General features: G+C 53.5%; 1 protein-coding gene across 3 annotated transcripts in view; it reads left to right on the forward strand.

Moving 5' to 3' along the window:
- CUEDC1 (CUE domain containing 1) overlaps positions 1-23,913 on the forward strand; it is a 73,330-nt gene that overhangs the window by 46,901 nt on the left and 2,516 nt on the right. For 2 of the 3 annotated variants that reach the window (XM_016130840.2, XM_036222306.1), the window contains exons 2-10: positions 7,589-8,232; positions 12,600-12,727; positions 17,389-17,515; positions 18,242-18,434; positions 19,404-19,487; positions 21,196-21,267; positions 22,101-22,194; positions 22,944-23,002; positions 23,807-23,877. In XM_016130840.2, the coding sequence (XP_015986326.2) occupies positions 7,900-8,232; positions 12,600-12,727; positions 17,389-17,515; positions 18,242-18,434; positions 19,404-19,487; positions 21,196-21,267; positions 22,101-22,194; positions 22,944-23,002; positions 23,807-23,874 (1,158 nt within the window). In that variant the 5' untranslated portion in view covers positions 7,589-7,899 and the 3' untranslated portion in view covers positions 23,875-23,877. Of the gene's footprint in view, positions 1-7,588; positions 8,233-12,599; positions 12,728-17,388; positions 17,516-18,241; positions 18,435-19,403; positions 19,488-21,195; positions 21,268-22,100; positions 22,195-22,383; positions 22,801-22,943; positions 23,003-23,806; positions 23,878-23,913 lie in introns of all 3 variants that reach the window. The other variant, XR_004951292.1, reaches the window with a different exon arrangement.

A 23,913-nucleotide genomic window follows, 5' to 3' on the forward strand; every position in this document is an offset into this window, starting at 1 on the left:
TCATTTTTGTACCTGTAAAGTGGAAGTAGCAGTGGTAATAAGTACCTCATAGGGCTGTAGAGAGAACGAAGAGTTAACATGCCTAAGGCACTTGGAATAATGGTTGGCATGTCAAGAAGTAGGCAATAGTGTTATCATTATTACTATTATTACCGTTATCTACCAAGATGAACCAAACAAATGACATGTTACTCATGCCTGAGGAGCTTCCTCTTGGATCTTTTCAACTGGAAGGCAGAGTTGGCTTCTTGATGGTGCCTTTCATGGCAGACAGGCCTAATATTTGGGCCTCAGGAGCAAAGATGAATGATGGTGTCCTTATGATAGAAGCTCTGGGGCCAACCCTCCCATAGGGGAGGGACCTTATTAACTTCCTTTGAAACCTCTTGTCCTAGTCCTTGCCCCACAGCCTGGATTGGCTACTGACCACAGAAGTTGAGGTGAGAGAAAAATTAGGAAAGAAAATGTGTTTTTCCCCTTTTTTTTTTCTTCTACAGATTTTAAAAAGATCTTTGGGGGATTTTTTTCTGCCCTAGCCCTAGATTAGACTAAATGATGGGGGATGGCCCAGAAAGGTCAATGGCTAACTCAAGGTCACACAGCAGGGAATGGCAGAGCCCTCTCCCTCTTTTTTTCCTGTCCTCTCAGGTCCTGCCGGGTCTCCTTTTCCCAGTGGCTGTGCCTGAGGGTCCTCTCTGCCCTTCCAACCCCTGCCCCCATCCAGCAGGTGGGCACAGGTGTGGCTGCCCAGGAGCTCCAGGCACCTGGGGAATGAGGCTGGCTTTGTTGCAGTCCCAGCAGCTGTGGCCCTTTGAGTTTCCATTAAGCCATTTCCGAGCCTTGGGCAGGAGCTGGAGGCTCGACATTTAAAGGTCACCCGGCTTTTTGAAGCGGCAGCGACATTAATAGCTTGGGAAGAAAACAAGCCTATGCAGGGGCAGGAGGACAAGGCGCCTCTGTCAGGGCTGCTCCCTGCTCCTCCCTGCTGGAAGCTCACACACGTACACACACACACACACACACACACACACACACACAGACCCTGAGAGTCTCTCTCTCATTTGTTCCACCCCCACCCCCCAAATTTCTCCCCCTTTTGGAGCCTCTCCAGCTCAGAAGCCCAGAAGCTAAGCAGACATCCCTGCTCCCTGCCCCCACCACGTCTGAGGTGACAACTGGACAAGGACGCAGCTGCCCCTGGCCCAGCAGCTTCTCCATTAACGCTGCCATTACCCACTTGAGGTTTCCCCAGGACTTAACCATGGTTACACAAGCGTCCCAGGGGTCATATGACCTCATTCTGGCCCTGCTGGCTTTTGCAGCCTGGATTCCTGATGAGACAAAGTTAGCCCAGGCCTACTCTTATACGGGAAATGAAAGGGCTGGCAAGCAGGTGCGTCTTCCTTGCCAGTTCTAATCACTCGGTAGTGGCTTGCCCAGAGCACAGTGTTAAAAAGGATCTGAGGCTGTGTGGGCGCCACAGGACAGTAACACCTGGATGGATTAGCAATGTCTGACAAGGACACGGGCTATAAATATGTGGCGTGTGTGCCTCGTATTTACTATCTTGGGAATAAATTATTTTGAAACTCTTGAATCTTGGGTTCTAAGACCCCTGGGGTGGTTGGGTGGGTCCTTTCCCTTTTAGTGAGGCCAAGGGTGGGGGTGGGGCAGATTCTTGGGTTCTGAGAAGCCGCTGTTTGCCCTTTCCATGGGAGCAGCCATGGCCCGAGTCCTGGGACACCACCTAGTGGCCTGGCATGGCAGTGCCACTGGGCTGAGCCCAGATCGTAGACAAGAGATAGCGAGTCCTTCTGCAGGCTGTTATCAAAGCAATTGTAGATGGATCACAAGATGGAATCTGTCCCTCCGGGATTTTCAGAGAAGGAAGCCAGGGGTGAGTAGGGACACAGCTGGCCTGGGGCAGTCCCACACACTTCCAGAAGAGTGACAGATGGGCAAGAAAGTGCTAGCAATTGAGATCTCTGGTCTTCCAGCCCCACCCCCACCTTTCTAACCCCCACCTCTCAGATGTGGGTCCTGGTCCTCATGGGGTGGGGGAGAGTGGATTTTGAAGGGGATCGACTTCCTGTCCCCTGAAGCTGGAGCTCACTTCAAAAGGGGACCAGCCTGATATCATGCTATGGGCCATGGAGGAGGCCCTCAGGCCAGGTGCCAGAAGGCTTATGGAACTTCAGCCATGTCACTAGACTGCGTTGGCCTTGGTTGCTTTGTCTGTGAAGTGGGATAGTAACGCCCCTGTGTAAGTGATAGGTTTGTTGTGAGGACTGCATGAGAACATAGAGGAGAAGGGGCTTTGGAAATGAAGAAGTCCCCCACCCCCATTGCTGTGAAGTTGGAGGAGGAAGGGAAGGGAAGACGGTCCCGTTACTGTGCCCCTTAGTCTCTCCTTCCCTTCTTTACTTACCCACCTAATAAATACCTGTTGACAGAGCCAGGCACTGTTGTAGGCACTGGGGATACCGCAGTGAACAGAGCAAAGACCTTGTCCTCACGGAGCTTACATTTGAGTGGAGAAGACAATCAATGACAATTAAATATGTAATCCCTCTGGTGATCTGTTTCATGAGGATAAAGGGTTAGGGAACACTGGCAGATGGGGCGGGTGGCATCTCTCTGATGAAGTGATGCTTGAGTGGGGGCTGGAAGGAAGCGGTCACGTAGATATTTGAGAGAAGAACTGGCAGGTGGTGGGAAGCGTAAGTTCAGAGTCCCCTCGATGGGATCTTACCAGGCTCGTTGGTGGACTAGCAAAGACCCAGGGTGGCCAGAGTGAGTAAGAGGAGGAAAGAGAGTGAGGGTCTGTTTGTGTGTGTGTCTGTGTGTGCGTAGTTTGATGGCAAAGTCAGAAAGGGGGTGCAGGCAGGACCACGTGGGGCCCAGTGGGCCACGGTAAGGCTCTGGAATGTGTTCTGAGGACATGGGGAGACACTGGGAGGTTTGGGGCAGAGAAATAACCACCACGATGAGTAGACTGTAGGGAGGCAGTCGGGGAGACAGGGAGATGGGCAAGGGGTAGTAGCAGTGAAGGTGTCAAGGAGGGGCCGGATTCTGGAATCATTTTGAAGACAGGGAAGACTGGATTTGCTGCAGTTTGTGAGGGTGTAAGAGAATGTGAGCACTCAAGGATGACTCCCAAATGTTTGGCCTGAGCCACATGGAGTTGCCATCAACAGAGATGGAGGAGAGGAGATGCAGGTTGGGGTTGGAAGAAATCACGAAGGTGGACAACCTGTCATGTTAGAGCTGGTACTGGACATCCAAGGGGAGGCAGCAGGTCAGATGCACAAGTGTGGAGTTGAAGGCCAGGAAACCTTAGGGCAAGAGAAATTTGGGAGCCAGTATTGCGTGTGAATGGTATTTAAAGCCATGGGACCGGATAAGATCACTCAGGGTGTGGTGTAGTCCAGGAAAAGGGCCAAGGCTGAGGCCACGCAAACCTGTCTCATTGGGGAGATAGAACTATGCTCCAGGCATCCTCGTAAGTTCTATCATAGCACTCCTGCCAGGTCGGTGTTATCCCTATTTTAACAAATAAGGAAGCTGGGGTTCAGAAAAGTGAAAAATTTCTCCAAGTCAAACAATCTTAATGGGAACCCAGAACTCTGGCTCCTGGGCCCTCACATCACCCATGTGGCCCCTGCCTGGTTCTGCAGGAGACTGGCTAGAGTGACCTTGGGCAAAGTCAAGAGAATAACACTGGGGCAGCTTGCCCACCTCTCTGGGCCAGGAGGGAGTGACTCAGGCCTTGGCTGTCTATTCGAGCTTGGAGTGAAGGTTGGCTATTCGCATCCCCTGCCAGGCCTGGATTGTTTCACGGGGAAGTGGAAGGCCTGGCTGCCTGGGACCTGCAGGAAGACAGGTATGGGGTTTCTGCTTCCCAGTCCCAAGGTCAGTCACAACTATGAATTCAGGAGAGCCTTTGAGTCAGCCTCCAAGACTTCTAACAGGCTCAGCGGGTTTGATTCACTTCCTTCTTCAGAAGCCGGTCAGGGGTTATCTCCCTCTGTTTCCCTGCCAGTGCCCAGCAGCTGGGGTTCAGAGCAGTGCAGTGGTTTTCCCCAAGGTCACAGAGCCAGCTCTGGGGCAGAGCCAGCAGACACCCCCCTTCCCTCCTCCCTTCCTCAGTGCAGTCTGGGTCACATTTCCTCTGCTGGAATGTCAGCCAGGCTGTGCCCTGTCTCTTGAGCCCGGGGCACACATGGCTGCATTTCTGAGGCTCCTTGGCTCTTAGCCCTGCAAGCCTGACTTGGCATTTTTGGCTCTTAGGTAGTAGATTCCTAATTCTGGCCTCTCTACCTACTGGCTGTGTGACTTTGCGCAAGTTACCTGACTTCTATGAACTTGTTCCCACAGCTACAACATGGAGATGATAACATCTATCTCTGGAGTTGTAATAAAGATTAAATGCGAAAGTGCCTGGCACAGCTCATAAACCTAAATCTCCTGCCATAATTCTTGCATGTGTTTCAAATTGCTTTTCATTCGAGTCTTACTAGTTGCAAAAGGCAGCCTGGGAAAGATGACTCTGACCCTGAGGACAGTCCTTCTGCCTGCTACCAGCCATGCTAGCCATACCTCAGCCCTGGCCTCAGATTGCACTTGAGTTTAGTTGGGGGTGGCGGGGGGATGATTCTGAAAGGTAGGGGCCTCACAGCCCCACCTGGTGCTAATTATAGGCGGCCTGGCTTGAGAGTCTGGGAGTCCTTGCAGAGCCCTGTGAAAATGGTATTTCTGTACATTAAATCCTGTTTCCCAGCATTTCCCATTACCATTTCTGAGCCACTTTCTCTTCATCCACAGAACCACCCTTTGATGGAAAAGTCTGGGCTTTGTCACTACTGGCTCTGTGTCTGTGGGCGACTCCCTCCTAGTCTTAGGTCTCCTCTCTTCATCTGTAATTTGGAGCAGGGGGTGCGGCTGGCTTAGAGTTTTCAGCCATTTACATGTCATGGCACACATACAAAATACTCTTTCAAGATTTTGCATATGGGGTGAATGGAAGAGGCTTCTTGACCTGTTGTGTCTCCAGCTGCCCAGGCCAGCTAGGCTTTCCCTGGGGCTTCAAGGACCAGTATCTCTTTCCAGAGGAAATTCCAGGGGTTAACATCCAGATGGTGGGGAAGGATTCTCTTAGAATCCCCCACCCTATCTACTCCCATAGCAGCGCGGCCAGTATTACTGACTGCTGCTGGCTTCTTGCCAGTCTTCTGGAGCAGTGGCAACAATGGTCACACACCTAACCATGTTCCAGGCACTGGGCTGAGGATTATCTTGTCGAATTCTCTTTGAAGCTCCATACATATAGGTGAGGGCACTGGGCACAGAGAGAAGAGATTGGTGTAAGGTCCCATAGCCAAGGTATGACAGAATAGAAATTATAGCTTGGGTCTGAACTGATGCACTTACTATAAATAGTAGGCATGTGAGAATGACTCTCAGAGAGGCCCAGAGGCTGAGGGACTGGTCCAAACAGGAAGATGTAAACCTCACCATTTTCCTTTTTCCTCCGCCAGGGGTGGGTCAGGTCCTGGCTTCTTTCTTTAAGTGACTGCCCTTAGCAAAGTGAAAGCTGAGTACCCCCCACCCCCCATCTCTCTTACTAAATTACTCTGAGGGGCAGGATGATGGTCGCTTTACTCCAAAAGGCACTGACTCCTATGTGCGACAATACCAAGATAGCAGGTGGCAACCCAGGGCGCAGGTTTCTGGGGCCTCCTGGCCTGAGGTCTGTGTGAGAGGCCTCAAGGCAGATTTCCAGGGCCCAGCCCAAAAGCAGTCCCCAGAGTGGAGCTCTGTCTTGGAGGGCATTCTGCCAATCAGAGTAGCATCCTCCAACTTCTCAGTGAGTTGGGGGTGGTGGGAGATGTGGGTGTGGGGATTTGCGGCATCTAAAGCCAGCTGTGGGAGGCCATGTCATACTTGGCTACCTTCCTGTGTTCATTCTCATAACAAGATTCTTGAACTGATCATTTGAGGTCACCCTCTGTCTTTCCTTGTGAATGGCTTTGGCCTCTTTGGGCTGTGACTTGCTCATCTGGGAAGTGATGGAGAGGAGGAGGTTGAATAATAAATCATGCTTCGGCCAGTCAACAGAATACTACTCAGGCATTAAAAACGATGAAGTATATCTATATGTATGTTCTAACATGGAAAGATGGCTATAATAAATTATGAAATGGAAAATACAAGTTGTGAAATAGATTTATGCTTTGATCACATTTCAGTAAAAAATTCAGATATATGGTAGTATATGCATAGAAGAGGAATATAGATATAGATATATCGATGTTAATCAGTTTTCTTTGGGAGTGGGAGGGGATTATAGTTCTGTAACATCAGTGTCAGGGGGCTGCATGGGACCCATGTGCTTCTAGTTTCTATACTTGAATACAGCCCACCGCTCTGGGACTAGGCAGACACCTGCCCAGCAAATCCCAGAACACGAGCCCTGGATAATTTCCATATCCCTCCAAAAAGGTAGAGGTTTGAAGGAAGTTAGAGTCTAAGCATGGTGGCTCTGGAAGGCACTAGGAGGTCAGTTTGAGGTCTCATTTTACCTGTGAGGGGACTGTCCTAAAGAGACAGAATCAGTGGTAGTGATGGGTCTTCTGACCCTGGGATGAGGGAGGGTCACCCCTTCCTCATTCCTGTGGTCTCGTCTTCCTCATATCATCAGCCATTTGACTGTTGAGACTATGGCAAAGAAGATCATCACATTGATTTGCACACACAAACATTTCTATATCAGCTGTTAAGATTATGACACAAGTACTAGAAAAGGGAAAACAGGTTTGCACCTGTTTCATCAAACTTAAGAATATCCTTTGATAGAACAGTTCCTTAAAATAAAGCTGCCACTTTTCTATAATCAGGAAAATTACTGTAAAACTTGGAATAAGCATGAGAAAGTCAGAACTTGATTTTAGACACGCACAACTCTCAATTCAATGCACTAACAGAAATGCAACCTTGGCAGTGATTTACATGCCTTGATCTGAGTGGGCTGGATGGTTTTCTGTCACAGATTTAGTGGAGCTGTGTACAGATTGGAAGCCATGATGGTGGGACCATGATGTTGGGACCGTGATGTGGGAAGACGAGGAAACCAGGAACAGGGTGGGGCTGGAGGCCAGAGAGGCAGGACGTGACCTATAGAGAGCCCTTCCTTCTTCATTCAGATCCTCAAGGGTTTTTGTCAGTGTGTGGTTGAGACCAGTGGCTCAGAGACCATAGTCCTGGGTTCAGATTCCAGCTTCTCCACTTCTTCAGCGTCTATGCCTCGATTTTTTTTTCATCTCCAAAATGGGGATACTCGCAGCTACCTCATAGCAGTGTCATCCGTTAGCCCACACAGAACACTTAGGATGGTGCCTGGCACAGAGTAAGCCCTTGCCAACTGATGGAACTGTTAGTGAAGAACTGTGCCTGTTTAATTATTGCAGCTGGAGAAGGAAGCGGTTCTCCCATGGGCGTGGCAGGGGTCGCCCTAATTCCCTTGCCCATCACCCTGAGCTTCATTCAGTTCGTTGCGTTCTGTCCCTGACACTGTCTACCTCGGTTTCAGGTGCGACCGACTGTGGAGGCGGCCTCAGGATGTCCCAGGGGTGCGGATGATCAGCTGTCCAGCCCCCCAGGGCCCAGGCCCGGATGCCGCCGGCTCTCGAGGATCGCTCCCCGAGGGCCGCCTGTGGCCCAGCGCTCTAGTCTCCTGACCCGGCGACCCCGCCCTTCTCGTCCGGTCCCGCCTGGCCGCCCGGGGGCCGGGGTAGGCGGGAGCAGCTTCCCGAGCCCCCCGAGCGTGCGGCGACGGCGCAGGGACCCGGGGGAAGGGGCTCTGCGCCGGCGGGCAGCACTTTCGCCCAGCGGCTCAGCAAAATGACCAGCCTGTTCCGCAGGAGCAGCGGCGGCAGCGCTGGCGGCGGCTCCGCCGGGGCGCGCGGGGCCGGGGGCAGCGAGGCGACCGCCTCGCAGGAGCTCAACAACAGCCGGCCCGCCCGCCAGGTGCGCCGCCTCGAGTTCAACCAGGCCATGGACGACTTCAAGACCATGTTCCCCAACATGGATTACGACATCATCGAGTGCGTGCTGCGCGCCAACAGCGGCGCCGTGGATGCCACCATCGACCAGCTGCTGCAGATGAACCTGGAGGGGGGTGGCGGCAGCGTCTACGAGGACAGCTCTGACTCTGAGGACAGCATCCCCCCAGAGGTAGGGGCGTGGCCCTGGTAATTCACCAGGGGCTCCAGTGCTGTTTGAACCTTAGAGGACTCGGGTTAGGACCTGGCCTGGGTCCTAACTAGCGAGCAGCCTTATTTCTCCTGGGGAAACCTACCCAAGTCAGTCAGTGACCTTATTTTACCGGCAGAAATCATGCAGTCATTCAACAAACACTGAGCACTTAGTGGTATGCCGAACATGGTAATAGACCCTGGGTCAGGAGTCATCAGAATCAAGGAGTTTGTTAAAAATGCAGACGCCTGGGCCCCATGCGACATAGTGAATGCCAATCCAGGGTGGAGCACTGTAGTCTGTATTTTTCAAAGGAAGGCTACTCTTGAACCTCTGGGAATCCACCTGGGCCAAATCAGACAAAGTTTCTGCCCTGGAAGAGCTCACAGTCCAGTGGGGACTAGGGGCAAGAGCCAGGCATGACAGCTCAGGTTGGCAAGTGCTATGTTGGGAGAAGCGGAAGCAGGAGTGGAGGGTACCCGCTTCCGAGGCACATATACTAAAATAGGAGAGGAGGGGATAGTTTCCAAGAGGACATCTATACTGAGACCCGAAGGAAGAGTGAAGAATGAGGGAAAGGGCGTGCAGGCAGAGGGAACGGCTCCTGCAAAGGCTCAGAGGTGAAACAGACCATGAATCAATCACCAGGGAACTGACAGCAGGACCATCTGTCAGGATCCTAGAATGAATGGAGACTGGGAGGTTGACGAGGCCTAACCACTGAGAAAGAGTGGGGCTGTGCTCCTAGAGCACAGGGAGCCGCAGAAGAGGAGTGACATCAGACTTTCTCTGACTGAGGCGTGATGGAGGGGGTAGTGAGTGATAGATACCCGAGCCGTTCTCTTCTCACTCCAGGGAGGTGGCTGAGGGATATGCGACCACCCTACAGCATCAAGGCCCACCTGCTGGGTGTGGCCAGTCCTCTCTGGCCCCATTCAAGAATTTAGTACACATTTGGACCCCAGCCTCCACAGGACCTGTAGTGGCTTGAGCAAAATGGGGGCACACAGAGTCTTTCAGTGAAAAGGTCACGGTCTGCAGGAGCATGTGGCACATGCAGCCATGGACAAGACAGAAGGACTCAGTGGATGGGATTTAACTCTGCTCTTCACCGAGTCCCAGCCTGTGCCAGGCACCATCCTCATGCTTTAGATGTTACCATCTCTTCTAATCCTCACAAACTGTTTGAGGTGGTGGTATTATTACTCGCATTTACAATGAGAAAACCTAGACCCAGATAAGCTTTCAGAACCCTACTCTGCACAGCCCTGCAGGCAGCCACTGTCCATCAATCAGAGTCATCCTGCAGGCTGAAGCTCACTTGCTCTTCCTCCCTTGGTGGATACTGCCTCAGCTTTCTCTCTCCAGGTAGAGAAATTTTGTGGACAATGACATCTGGCTCGTCCCTGTGCCTCTTGCAGCACCTGGGACAGTCCTGGCACATCACAGGCACTCAGGGAATGTTGTTGAATGAATAAATGTTGCTGCTGTCTTTACACAGCTTTCTCTAGTTTCTTTCCCCAGGAGACCACTCCTGTGATCTGCCTGGATTAGCAAATGGGGGGAATATTGGAAAACCCAGATTTTCTTTGTGAAAAGAAGGGCTGAATGTGTGTGTGTGTGTGTGTGTGTGTGTGTGTGTGTGAGAGAGAGAGAGAGAGAGAGAGAGAGAGAGAAAGGAGAGAGAGCGCGAGCGAGAGAACGAGAGCGCTCGCGCGCTAGAAGGAAAGTTCTCTGAAAACTCTGACCCTTCTATAGTCTCATTTGTTCTGACAGTCTGGCAGGTAGGATACTATTTCTTCCTTTGTCCATGGCACCCACAGCCCTGCGAACCTCTGCAAGGCTTCAGCGTCCCCCTAGATAGGCTTCTGTTTTTCTAAGAATCTTGCTTTCCAGATCGAATCCCTTCTCAGCACCCCTCTTTGGTTGTGTCCCCATCCCCCCACCTTTTGAGTTCTGCTTGAGCCCATCGGCAGGCAGTTCCTGAGCCAGCGGAAAGTGCTTTGGAAAATTTATGAGCAGCAGCTGGAATGACAATAACTGCTGACTGGAAAAAGCCCCCTCTCTGGGGGCTGATGGATGGTGGGCTGGCCCGAGGGGTAGCCTTGCCACAGAAAAACATCTTCCGTCAGATAAATGGCCAGACCCTGGCCCCCAGAGCACCTGGCAGGCATCCATCACCCACACTGAATTAAGCCAGGAGGCCGCAGAGCCGAACACTTCAGCACCTTTAGAGCCAGAAGAACGACCTCATTGTGGCTGGTGGGGTTGTGGGGAGAGAGGTAGGGGGAGGCCAGAAACATGGCTGGGGTTACTCTCCCTGGAAACGGGATCAGCCTTTCTGGAGCGTGCCTGGCCCGCTGCCCGCCTCCTTGGCGTTCCCTCATTCTGCTCCAGGAGTCTCTGATGAGTGTCTGGTTCTTGCAGCCCCAAGAGGCCACACTGAGGCACAGGAGCTGCCGAGAGGCCAGGGTGCCTCCTGTTGTGGTCATGGAGGCCTGATCTCCCTGCATCTGGGGACCCCAACTGCTAGGCCAGTTATGGGAAACCACAAGCAGCTTCCTTCTAGGAACAATTCCCACTAAGCTCACCCCTCCTCACCCATCTAACTCAGACCAAGCTTAGTGTGGACAGACTAGACCAACCACTGAAGGTGGAGAGGCTTATCCTCCAGGAATTGGCCTCAAGGTCCCAGGCTGGAACCCTGTCCCTCAGAGCAGTGGGGTCTGGGGGATGGAGAATAGGGGCTGAGGGACAGTACCAGTATGGTCTCTGGGTGTGCCAGATAGTTGCTGAGCCACTGTTCATGCCAGACACCTGAGGCTCACTGGTGACTAGGAATGGAGCTCACAGTGTGCTCTCTTCTCTTTTTTCCCTCTTTTGGAAATTTGGGGTAGGCAGAGCAGTGGCCTGCAAAGCAGCTACATTCTTCTCTTTCTGCAAAAGCATCTGTTTAAATACTTTCCGCCTCAAAGGGAAGAACGTTAGTGCATTCCAGGGCAAGAGGCCTTCTTGGGTCAGGCTTGCTGTATCTGCACAGAGCGTGGCAGTGTGTGTGTGTGTGTGTGTGTGTGCGCGCGCGCGCGCATGTGTGAGCATGTGTGCACTCATGTGTTCATGCTCACTTACCACCTGCCCATCTGCCAGGTGTCCCTGTAAGATTCTAGGCACGGCTGGGCTCAGGGCCAGGATGTGCCAGTACAACCCGGCCTGGCCCAGGCTTGCAGAGGCAGAGCAGAGGCCGTTTAGCAGTGACTTCTGCAAACTCACTTGAGGTTAAACCATGGGGTGTGGGGACTCTAGGGCAATTGACAGCCTCTGAGCCCTTCCCAGGTTCTTTGATCTTGAAGGAGATGGGAACAGAGCTGGGGAGGAAAGGAGAGGTGAGCTGGAGGCTAAGATATAGGCTGGTTGGGGTTGTGTGTCCTTGGATCTCTTGGTTGATGGCTGCCTCCTGCCCCAGACTTCTCTGTGGACCTCTCGGGAAGGGTCTAGGTCAGTCTATGGAGCAGAAACCCCAGCCTTTGCTCAGCCCTCAGCCTCTGCCTGCTCCTCTTTCTGGCTCCTGGATGAAGAAAGGAGTCCGGGAAGGAGAGGCACCCAGAGTACTTTCCTTGCCGCTGTCCACCCTGAGAATCCACCCCGGGAATGCAGGCACTGTGCCTGAGGGAGAGACCCTTGCTGCAGAGACCATGTTCAAGTTGAAGATTCAGTTCTAAAAAGTGTGTGGCTTTTGCCATGTCACTTAGTCAGCTTGGGTCTCAGTTTCCTCATCTGTAAAATGGGATATCAACCCATATCCTACCTTGCCAAATTGTTTGGGGTCTAGGTGAGATAATCCATGTAGAAGTACTTCGAGAGAGGGTGTGACTGATGTTAAAGTTAGTATTCAGCGATGACACATGTATAGAAGAGTTCGTCCATCGCAGGTGTGCAGCTCAGTGGCATTTCACCAGCACTCAGATCAAGAAACATCAACAGGACCTGGAATCTTCCTCATATCCCTTCCTGGCTTCTCCACCCTCACACCCTCACTGCTCTGACTTCTATCACGGTGATTTGCTTTGCTTGTTTTTGAACCTTACTTAGGTGAATAATGCTGCTCTGAACATTCTTTCGGGACATGTATTTTCATGTTTTAGAGTATGTTGGAATTGTAGGGTCAGGGGTAGACTTTCAGTATATAAAGCCAAACAGTTTTTGCAAAGTGCTGGTTGTAGCAATTTACATTCCCACCAGCAAAGCAGGGTTCCTTTACATCCTTGCCCACACTGGGTCTTGTGTAAATGTTACTTAAATTCAAGGAAGGGTTGTTAATATTCTTTTCTCTATTCTCTCTGATGCAGATCTTGGAAAGGACTTTGGAACCTGATAGTTCCGATGAAGAGCCCCCTCCTGTGTACTCCCCGCCAGCCTACCACATGCACGTGTTCGACAGGCCTTACCCTCTGGCTCCCCCCACTCCACCACCCCGGTGAGAAGCCAGCTCCTCTCAGCACAGGGCAGTATGGAAAGGGACCAGGGGTTGGGACTAGGTGCAGACACAGTAGGAATCTTGGCTGGACCCCACAGCATGCGGCAAGAGACATTTGAACTAGATACCAAGAACTTTCAAACTGTAAAGATTTTAAGAGCAAACGTTTCCTAAATTCCTTCTCTAGGCTGGGTGCTATGCCTAACATCGTATGGGACACAGAGTCAAATAAGGCTCGGCCTCTGTCTTCTGGGAGATGATAGTCAAGGAAGATATAGAGTGGGAATGACAAATCCATGAAGTGGGACACTTCCTTTCCTGAGCCCATGGCAGACATTACTAATCGATCACTGTGCTCCTTCCTGCTCAGTTGAGACAGACCCTCAGAATCCTCCTTAGCGCAGCAATCCCAGATAGCCATCAGTCATTGATGGAATGAGTATGTATTTGCCATCCCTCATCGAGGGATGTTGTGGGGATTTTTAAGCAATGGGAGCAAGTAAGTCTCTTTTGCTGGGATAGTGTGATAACTGGAGGCAGAAGGATAGACTGCTAGGTACTTGGAGACTGCTAGGTCAGGGACTCTGTAATTTGGAAATTAAACATGAAACTGGTTGCCAGTTGGGTGCCATGGATTTCTGAGGTGCTTGTTTTTCAGGGCTTTGTGTTTGTGGTGGGGGTGCTGGAACCCAGGTTTCTCTTTATCATAGAGCTGCAGTTCCTTAGAATGACTCAGGCCTGGGGTGGTGAGGGATGGGGAGAAATTATGGGACAGGGGACTTGTTCCAGTGGAGCTTCCCTTCTGAAGATCTTGGGAGCCTCAGACAGTGGTAGTGGAGAACTCTGTTATCACACAGAGTATAGACAAGATATAGGTATAGACAATAACATCAGCTACCATTTACTAAGTGCTGGAAACCATCACATTCCAGTCCTCTAACAACCTTTGAGGTAGGCACTGTTGTTATCCCTTTTTGACAGATGAGGAAAGTGAGCCTAAGAGAGGTTTCATAATGTCCCCAAGACTGATTTTTTAAATTTATTTACTTATTATTATTATTTTTAATGGTTTTGCAAAAGGTTTGATTTCTATTAGGCAGAGTGGTTCTGCCTATTTTTCAGAAGAGAGAATTTGGGCCCTAAGAGACAGGATCCCAGTGTAAACCTGGCATGAATATTCTGGCCACATCCTCCCTTCCCTACTCTGGCTGGGTGTTCAGCTGCTCTGGGTGGGGTAGGCCTGGGGGCAAGGGCAGTGCAGCCCAGTGATGGGAGCCCCACATGGGGGCAAGGTGACCTCAGCACTAGACCAGGGCTCAGGAGGCCTCAGTGACTTTGGACAAGTCACTGCCCTTGCCTGAGTTCAGAGTCCTGACCTAGAAATACTAGAAATGAAGGCTTTGCTGGCTGGAGGTAAATACAGGGGAAGAGAACTTGAGTTGTGGAGTTAGCCAGAAGCTCTCCCCACACGCTTCCTTCAGCTACCTAATTTCTAATTCTTTAGGTACCTTTGCTGTGAGGCCTTTGGCTCACCACTTAACATCTCTGAGCTTCATTTGCCTCTTCTGTGAAATGGGACTACTAATTCCCGCCTCAGCACTGTTGTGAGGATTGACCGAGAATCATTTGTGGAGCACTTAGCATAGTGCCAGGCACGATCAGGCTTACCATCAGTGGTTCACTGCTCCTCCCACCCCTACCCCCGCTGCATGGCTGGCCTCCGAGCTCTAACACTGAGCCCTGAGACCAGTGGTGAGGCTTCCTTTCAGAGACCAGTGTTCAGAAGAGGTGGGGCCGGCTTTTGAGCAGGAGCCCCTTTGTTCCAGGATGGTCCTGCTAGGCCCAGATCCATTCCTAGGCTACTTCCACAGCCTTATTTAGTCTCTCTATCCAGGACATTCATTTCCAGCATTTATTGAGTCACCTGCAATATTCAGGTGTGTGATGCAGAGATGAATACAGCACTGTCTGGACCCGTCCCTCCCAAGAAGTTCAGAGTCTGTGTGGGACACAGGATGCAAGAAAGGCTGCCTGAAGGAGCTGATGTCCGAGCTGTGACCTGGTGAAGCAGAGGACAGGAGGGCAATCCAGGCGAAGGAAACAGCAAGTGAAAAGGCCTAGAGGCAGGAACCATCTGGGGAACTCTAGGAAGTGTGGAATGGCTGGGTGAGGCAGCAGGAGGCGAGGAGATCGTGGGGTCTCTGTGGGTCCTCCGAGGAGCTTTGACCTTATCTTTCAGCCAGTGAGTTTAAGCGGGGGAGTGATGTGATCAGGTTAGTGTTTTAGAATCTTCCTCAGGCTGCTGGGGGAGATTAGATTTGAGGAGGGTCTTCAGGGAGGAATGGCCTGGCCCCTTTCTGCCACCTCTAGTTACTGGGCTGCCTGCAAAACTGCAGTTAGGGCAGGGTTTGGGAGATTGTCCTACTGGGGCACAGAGAGGCAGGGGGATCCCAGGGGAGCACATCTGAAATGCCAGGATCCCTGGTTTTGCCTGGATGATCTGTATGCCCAGGGACAGAGCCTGACCCTAGCTGGGCCTCAGTGTTCAGTCTTTACGAAAATCCTGCCTGGAAGGTTTGCCTCTGAAATCCTTCTGGGCTCTGATGTTCGGTTGGTAAACCTGGAGTTCTGATGGGGTATGAAGTTCTAGTGTTGGGGTCTGTGGGTAGGCTCTGCGCCAGGAGAGCCTCCCCAGTGTCTCTCTCCTTCTCCCCTCCCCCAGCCAGTCCTTCCCTCTGTCTCCTGAATGAAAGACCAGCTCTGAAGCCCAGAGGCACCCCTCCACACAGGCCACCTGCTGTTTTTCCATTGAAATTACAGCCTTGGAAGTTTTTTATTTGCCTCTCGGCTCATTTCTGACATTCCGTTCCAACCACAATGGAGTTGCCTAGGCTGACTGGGCCCAGGGCCCCCCTGTCTCTCGCAGCTGCGGGCTGACCTCATCTTCGCTGGTGCCAGGGCAAGGGGCCCAGTGGGGGCTGGGCTTGCCCTTCCTCCAGGACTCAGGCCCAGAAGCAAGGGAAACTCAGCTGAGGATGGGGCTCCTGCTTATTTGTCCCCCTCCCCCTCGGGCTCGGGGGGTCTGAATGTGACTTGAGGGCTCTCCACAGCGAGGTGTAGTGAGGTGTAGTTGCAGTGGGGTGGATACCCATGCCCCAGACGAAGGCTTTGAAGCCCAAGGAAGGCTGGCGACGTTGGGGAGGCTTTCTCCATGCTTGAACTCACTAAAGGTGGTCTTAGGGTTCCTGAGAGATGGGGGAGCTTTTCCGCTCCCTCTTGGGCCCTTGGGAAAAATGAAGCCTCCAACAGTGACAGGAGGTGGCAGAGTGATGTGGAGAGAAAGCCGCCAAGGAATCAGGTCCTGGGTCGAGACGCAGACGCTCGTCTGGACCATCCCCTCATCTGTACAGCGAGAGGGTGGACGAGGCGTGCCGGGGTTCCCTTGGCTCCAGCCTGCGTGTGCTGCTACCGCCATGCACTTAGCAGCTTGTTATCCTGTCTGCTGCCGCCCCCGCCCCCCCTCACCCCCCCCCCAGGCCACCCGCCCAAAATAGAAAAGGAAAGGAAGTTATTTCCACAGGCAGCAGCAGCCCAGCCGGAAAAGCTCCCCTCCAGTGAGGGGGCGGCGGGATTCCTGGAGCTGGAGACCAAATCAAGGCCAGGCTCCAAAGCCAGAGTGGCCCCCACCACCCCCAGGCCTCGGCTGCCTTCTGCGCGTGTCACCTCCCTGATTCAGCAGAACACGTGTCCTGAGGTTGCCACGCTGCAGGCTGCTGAGGAGCTGTGGGGAGCTCCTGGCTTGGGCCCAGGCTGCCCTCGGGCTCAGGGCGGCAGAGCAGGAGCCTGGGGTCAGGGAGGGCGCATGCTACCTCTTCCCTTCCTCTCCTTCCCTCCTCGTTGTTGGCCTCTGCCAAGGCACATGCCTCACACCAGGCACCTTGCCTACGAAGAAAGGTACCTTGCCTATAAAGAGCAGAACTGAGTGCCCCCGGAACAAGAATCCTTCTGTGCCTTTTCAGAACATTGTTCAAGACAGCCTCATGAGGGGCTCCCACCTGCCTTGGTAGCGAGTCATGGGCTCACCCGAGACCACCCTGCAGGCTTGCGGCTGCATCAGAACTGGAACTTAAATATATTCTACACTCTGGGGATCCTGGCCATTCAATAGCCCCTTATCCAAGCAAGCCAGCATTCCGGCAGACTGGGCTGTTAGTAGCTTATGTGCTTGTTAATTTGGAGCATACCTGTTACTCAGCAGCCATGAGCCCGTCCTGTGCTAGGTACTAGGGATAGAAGCATGAAAGGACATGACCCCTGCTCTCTTTAGAGGGTGTTCATAAACATCTCCATCTAAATCCACAACACCCAACCTGAGTGCCATGATCAGAGAGCTCTCTAGGCCTAGAGACCTCGATGGCACCGAGTAATGGTTGGAGAGCAGTGAACTTCTGGTGCATCGAGAATCCACGCCCGAGGCTAGAGGTGGGGCTTAGCCAAACCTGGTGGAGAAGATGAGCTAGAGCCCTGGGCCTCTGAGCTGGAAGCAGTGGAGGGCATGAGCAGAAGGAATGCCATTCTGAGCAGGATCCTGGTGTGATGGGCCAGGACACCTGTGTTTGGGCCTGACTGTTCCCTCCTCATTGTCACTTTTCGTCCTCCAGCATTGATGTGCTGGGCTCTGCGCCCCCTTCCAGCCAGAGGCGCTATCGGAACTGGAACCCACCACTCCTGGGCAACCTCCCCGACGACTTTCTCCGCATCCTGCCCCAGCAGCTGGACAGCATACAGGTAACGGAGGATGCCCCCGACCTGCCTGTGAGCATCCCCGCTTGCCCACACAGTTCATGCCAGCTAGTTTCACTTCCTGATGTTTAAGCCCCAGCTAAGCTATTTCTGTTACCCCGGGTTTGTAGGGAAAGAATGCTGAGCCAAAAGCCTCATTTCCTGTCCAGGCCTGGAGATTTCCTGTTCCACCCAGGGAAGGTGACAGCCCTGAGGAGACTCTGGCTATAGTCACCATCCCAGGCTTGAGAGAGGTGGGCATGTGGGCAGCCAGTGGCAGAGGGCCAGAGCACCTTCCTTCCCTCTCCTGGGAAAGGGCCAGAGGTGACTTCTCCCCCGATGTTAGCGTATCCCAAGGGGCTCTTGCACACAGTGGTGGCCTCACCCTGAGGTAGCTGGTGCAGGGAGAGTTTTGAGTTTGGGAATCCTTGTGTAGGCTCTTGAGCAGTTTGCAGATTACTTTTCAGGACTATTCAGGTTGTAAATAAAGGGATAGGATGGTCCAAGGGGGAGGAGAAGTCATTTTTAAGCTCTTGCTGCTTCCTGAGCAGAGAGGGGGCTCTGGCCCATTCAGTTGGATTTTGGCCAATGATAGACCCTTAAAGGAGGCTCAGGCCCCCAGGTTGTGGCTGGAGGATTCTGGGAGAGGACACGTGTACCCCCAGATGTGCATGGATGTTTGTACATGTGCCCTTGTGGGTAGGCATTCAACATACTCGCTCCCCTCCTTAGGGCAACCCTGGGAGCTCCAAGCCCAGGAGCGGAGATGGCGGCCTGCCCCCTGTGGCCGGGCCTGGCACCCGGGACCTGGAGAGCCGCTGGAAGCAGTACCTGGAGGACGAGAGGATCGCCCTCTTCCTGCAGAACGAGGAGTTCATGAAGGAGCTGCAACGCAATCGCGACTTCCTTCTGGCCCTGGAAAGAGGTGGTACACTGGGTGGGGACCCTGTGGCCACTTCTTTGTGACTGGGTGATGGAAATGATGTTGGCTATAGCCTTCGGGTTCAGGAGAGGCAGGGAGCTGGAGGCCAAGGGAGCTGAAGGTCTCTGAACTGCTGAGACGTGGCCCTTATCACCTTGTCCTTATGGGAGCCAACGGGGACCTGAATCACCAGGAAGGAAGCTGTGCCCTCTTGGGCCCTCTCCTCCCCACTCCCCACTCTCCACCCGCCAAAACACACACACATCTGCTCTGTGCCAGGCACTGGCCTCGTGTCTGGAGCTCCAGGAGCAGAGTGACTGGATCCATAGGTGTCGGAGAAGGAGCCTGGCTGAGTGGAGGACATTAGAGCAGGAGTTCTTGAGTTTTTTGGGTATTTGGGTTGTCTTTGGCCCGGGGACCCTGCTCTCCAGCCTGGCTGCCTTTCCCCTTCAGGGCTGGAGTGTGTTTGAGGTAGAGCACGGCAAGAGGGCTGTGGGACATCTGCCTTGTGCTGGTCACAGTGGCTACATGTGTGTGTGTGTGTGTGTGTGTGTGTGTGTGTGAGAGAGAGAGAGAGACAAAGAGAGACAGAGACAGACTGACAGCTCGTCATGGGGGAGGGGCAAGATGTATAGAGAGAAGGCTGGGCTGAGACAGAGGCCCAAGGTTAGCCCCAGCTCTGTAGCAAAAGCACTGGGGGTCTTGGGGCCTCTCCTTTTAAATGAAGGGGGTCGAACTATATGATCACTCAGGGTCCTACTAATTCTGCCATTCTGCCATTCCAGTGCTTGTCAGGGAAAGTGTTTCTGTGGCCTCTGGTTCTTTGAGAGCCCGCAGACATTGTGTGCACACACTTCGTGTGTACGCACTTCGTGTGTACTCGTAGGCATGCCTGGGGGTTTCACTTCCAGCGACCACCTGCATCTCAGCCCGGGCGCTACCTTCCCTGACTGATATGTGGTCCTTTTCCAGATCGATTGAAATACGAGTCCCAGAAATCCAAATCAAGCAGTGTGGCTGTGGGAAGTGACTTTGGCTTTCCCTCTCCCGCTCCAGGTAACCGTGCTTTCCTGGGAGAGAGGCCTGGAGGGCACAGGGGCTCATAGCCAAGCCGTGCTTTGTGTTCCTGGAGTTGGGGGTAGAGTGAGGACATGGGCGGGTGGGGAGGGTGTGGCTCCACCACTGCACTCACCGTGGAATGAGATGGCTCCCCTTCTTAGCAGTCCTGGGTTCTTACCCATCCAGAGGCTGCTGGAGCCCACAGCTGGGGCTGGCTAACAGGCTGGCTGAACTCCTCAGAGGTGCCTGGAGCTTTGGCAAGAAGGGGACACGCCGCCCCACATAACGTACCATGTGAGGATGGGGGAAAGAGGGAGGACTTAGAGACTTATGAGGTTTGGCCTTGGCCCCAGGGGAGCTTATAGAAATATATCCAAGAAACAGCAGAGCAAACCAGCAAAGCTGAGGACACACTTGTTGAATACAGCAAGCGCATGGCGAGGAGCAGGGCAGGATCCATCTGGGAAGGAATCCGCCAGCTGAAGGAAGGCCAGGGGTGGCCAGGAGCCTGCTGGGATGCATGGACGAGGGTCAAGCTAGGAACATGGGGCAGAGAGGCCCAGGGGCCCTGGTTCAACACTCGACACCTGGACTCTGCATCTATGTGTGGCATAGTGGCCCCTCATCAGCCAGAGCCCTCCACATACACGCACAGGCTGCCCTCCTCAGAGACAGAACCAGCAGCTTCTGCCCGAAACAGATCTTATATCGTACTGTGGAGAGGGGACAGGGAAACAGAAGGATGGAGAGCTCAGCTGTCCCAGCTCGAAGAGAGAAAATCCCATGGAACTGATTCATAAGCAATAGGCTGGGAGCTTAGGCCCCACCAGATGTGCAGCTGAGGGTTTTAACGGCAGCCTCTGTCCTTGATCCTGAATTAACCATAGACACCAGGGCCGCTGAGATGGATCAGAATGACTCACAGGGGACTTAGCAAACAAGGTGACTCAGGATTAGCCGAGCTGCAGGGTAGACAGCATGGACTTTAGAAGGGCAGTAAGAAACCCAAGTGGGTGCTGAGTAAGTGGGGAGACTCTGGGTGGCCAACTGGGTTCTGACATTGGTACCCGCCCCATTCTCATTCCTGTTCATTGTCTATAACGATTCAGCAACTCCACATCTGGGGGGAATTATGGAGGGGGCTGACCCTGGAGGGAAGGGGACAGGAGCCATCACGGGTGAATGCCTCTGTGCCCTGCACCTTCCTTCCGTTACCTCATTCGCTCTCACACCCTGGGGGACACAGGCAGGCAGACCACTTGCTGGTGAATGTTCAGCAGCCAGTTGGGTTGCGAGATAAGGCCAGGTGTGCAATGTCTGGTGACTTGTACGGCATAAAAAAATCCCAACCACAGCTGATTTCAAGCTGCCAACGTGACTTCACGGACGTGGAGTTGGTCCAAGAAGCAAGACAGTTGGGAGCAGGTTCTCCTCACGTACAGCAGGCCACAGGACCGTCCCTCTTTTTACAGAGGAGGAAAGCCAGGCGCGGGGTGGGGAAGGACATGCTCCTTGAACCACAAGTGTCGTCCTTGCTCTAAACCGTTTCCTAGTTACAGAAGAAGCCTGCTCTTCACCTCCTTCCTCAGATAGCAGGGTTGGGCTGAACCCCTGTCCTTCAGGGCAGCCCCATCCTGCCCCCCTGGGGCCTTGGGCAGCCGCCGTTCCTCTCTGGCCGGCCCTCAGAAGTGTCTCCTCCTTCCAGGAGTCAGTGACACCAACTCCACTGTGTCTGAAGATGCCTTATTCAGGGACAAGTTGAAACACATGGGAAAATGTGAGTCCAGCGCATGTCCCCCGTCTAGCTCTTCTAAGACAGGCCCTGTGGCCCCACGGGAGGGAGGGAGCCACCCAGAATTTGTAATGCCGTTGACTCTTGGTGAACCCAAGTGACATTTTAATCACAGGCTAGCTCCCTCGGTCTTCTTCCCTCATTTCTCTGTGCAGCTGAGTCTGGATACAAATTAAGTTTTTAAATCCTCTTGAGCCAGCTGTCTGCAGAAAAATGACGTGCTGTACCTCCCTCCCCCGAGTTTTAGTGGCCGGGCCTGACTGGGTGGGGGTGGGGGCAGGCATTGCTAAACCCGCTTTCTGCAGGTGGGAGGCCTGCGAGGTTGACGACCTCTTCCCACAAAATCCTGCCAGCCAGTGCTCGCCTGCCCCTCCCCACCCCGCAGACACAGCACCATGTGTGAATGAGGCTGCCATCCTTTCAGGCTCCATTTCAGGGAAAATCTGGGATTAGTCACGGAAATCCCAGAACCAACTCTGGAGGCGGCAAGGGGGATGGAGGTAGGCGGCGGGAAAGAAAGCCAAGATGCATTGCTGTTTGTCTCAGCGGCGGAGTACCCGGATCTCGGGGCTGCCAGCTGTCCCTGATCTGGTTTGCAGTGGCCTGTGCTGCCCCTGCAGGCCGACCCAGGATGGCAGCTTCACTCCCCCAAGGCGCCAGCCTGTCATCACCTCTCTGGCTCCCTGCGCTCTCACGCCAGCCTGCCCACCTGCCTCCAGCCCTGGCGGGGGTGGGGGCCTGCCCCAGCCTCCTCCTGAGCCCTGGTGGGCAGCTACCTGGTGCTCTGGCTGCCGGCTTACAAGTCTCTCTGCCCCCAGCCACCCGGAGGAAGCTGTTTGAACTGGCCAGGGCCTTCTCAGAGAAGACCAAGATGAGGAAGTCAAAGAGGAAACACTTGCTGAAGCATCAGTCGTATCCTTTCTGGCCTGGCACTGGGTGGGGGCAGTGGGTGCTAGGGGCACTGAGACCCTGGGCTGGGCTCCCCAAGGCTATACCCTCCTCCAGGAGTGGGACCTGGGTCTGTGGCCCTCCTTTCTCCATGAGCCCTGCTGCCAACCTGCTGTCCCATCTCTCCGTTCCAGTCTTGACCACCATGACCAGGCTTGGGGAGAAGGCCAGCGTCTGACATCTTCCTGCTGCAGGCTCAGAAGTTGTCCTCCAGCATTTGTACTTTTTGTCTGGAGTAATCTGCATCTTGGGAGCAAACTCGATTCTTCCTTTGAATTCAGCAAACCTTTGCCTAATTTCTCTAGTTGCACTGATCCTCAGATCTTTCTGCCTCCTCATATAAAGCACGTTGGCCCTGGCTTCTCACTTTCAGTCCCTGGAGTAAAAATAAGGTTTTCCATATGTTTAACCATCCAAGATCCCATCCATTCATGTCAGACAGGACCTAGGACATGAGAAGCTGAACAGCCAAAGGAGAACAGGGAGAAAGTCACTTCTCTGTCCCCAGGATGGGAGCTAGCTAGTAGTCAGGGCCTGGCTGCTCAGGTGACTCGAAGAAAAGGAGCCTGGGTGAGGTCCTGGGGAGTGTCGGGGGGATAGGGCTGGTGTGGTAGAAGCCTCCTGAGCTTGGCATGGGTGGTGGAAGGCTGGGGACAGGGAGTGGGAGGACAATGGCGGCGGCCACTCATCAGTTTTCCTGAACGGCTGGGTAGGCTGGGGGCTGCTGCGTCCACTGCCAATCTCCTGGACGACGTGGAGGGCCACACCTGTGGTGAGGCACGGAGGGTGGGGAAGCTTGAGCTCTAAGCTGCCTGTGGTCAGTGGCCCTGCAGAGGAGGGCCTGGGCGTTTCATGGTGGACCCAGGGACACATCAAGGGTTGGTGGGCAGGTGTCCCAAAGAAATGGGCCCTTCCACTTGGACCATATTGCCTCTCCCTTCCTTCCACTCCTGAAAGGGAACTTGAGCTGCATCTCCACCTAGATCTCCACCTGCAGCATAAAGTGCCAGGTGTTTTTTTCTGGGGAGTATTCTCTTCTCTGGGGTGTGAGGGGGAAGACAGGCCTACCTACACAGAGGGACCTCAACTTGAGAATAAGCTTGGGGCAGGTTCAGTTTCTGGGCCCAGAGGCCTTTCAGCATTCATTGATCCAGTCCCTCCCAAAGGCCACATGGACCAGAAGATGCTGCCTCATACCTTATCGGGCCTGTAGCCAAGCCTTGATACCTATGCCTCAGAGCAGAGGACCCTTCTGTGGTCAGGAGATATCCAGAAACAAGGGTTTGGAGAGCCTTGGAGGTCATCTGGGTAGTCCGAATTCCCCATCCCACTTTATAGGCGAGGAAACTGAGGGAAGACCGTGTCCGAGGTCTTGGAGCTCAGTCATGGAGCCAGGCTGGCAGTCAGGTGTCCTAACCTTGTACCGTGCCCTGCTGCCTTCTCACCAGACCCACACGTCGCCCCCCAGGGACCAGCATGTGCTGAAGAAAACAAAGACACTGTTGCCCAGCCTGGGGGACTTGTCTGAGCTAGCCCTGCAGGGTGGAGGATGAGGCAGCTTCCCTCTGCTTTTCAGATGAAGACTTCCGGGGAAGGCGGCAGGAGGTGTCCAAGGTGGAGGAAGCCCTAAGGGAAGGACAGTAAGAGGTAAGGCCTGGAGCCACTGCTGCCCAGGGACTGTCC

The sequence above is a fragment of the Rousettus aegyptiacus genome, unplaced genomic scaffold, assembly GCF_014176215.1.
Source record: "Rousettus aegyptiacus isolate mRouAeg1 unplaced genomic scaffold, mRouAeg1.p scaffold_m13_p_6, whole genome shotgun sequence".
Taxonomy (NCBI): Eukaryota; Metazoa; Chordata; class Mammalia; order Chiroptera; family Pteropodidae; genus Rousettus; species Rousettus aegyptiacus.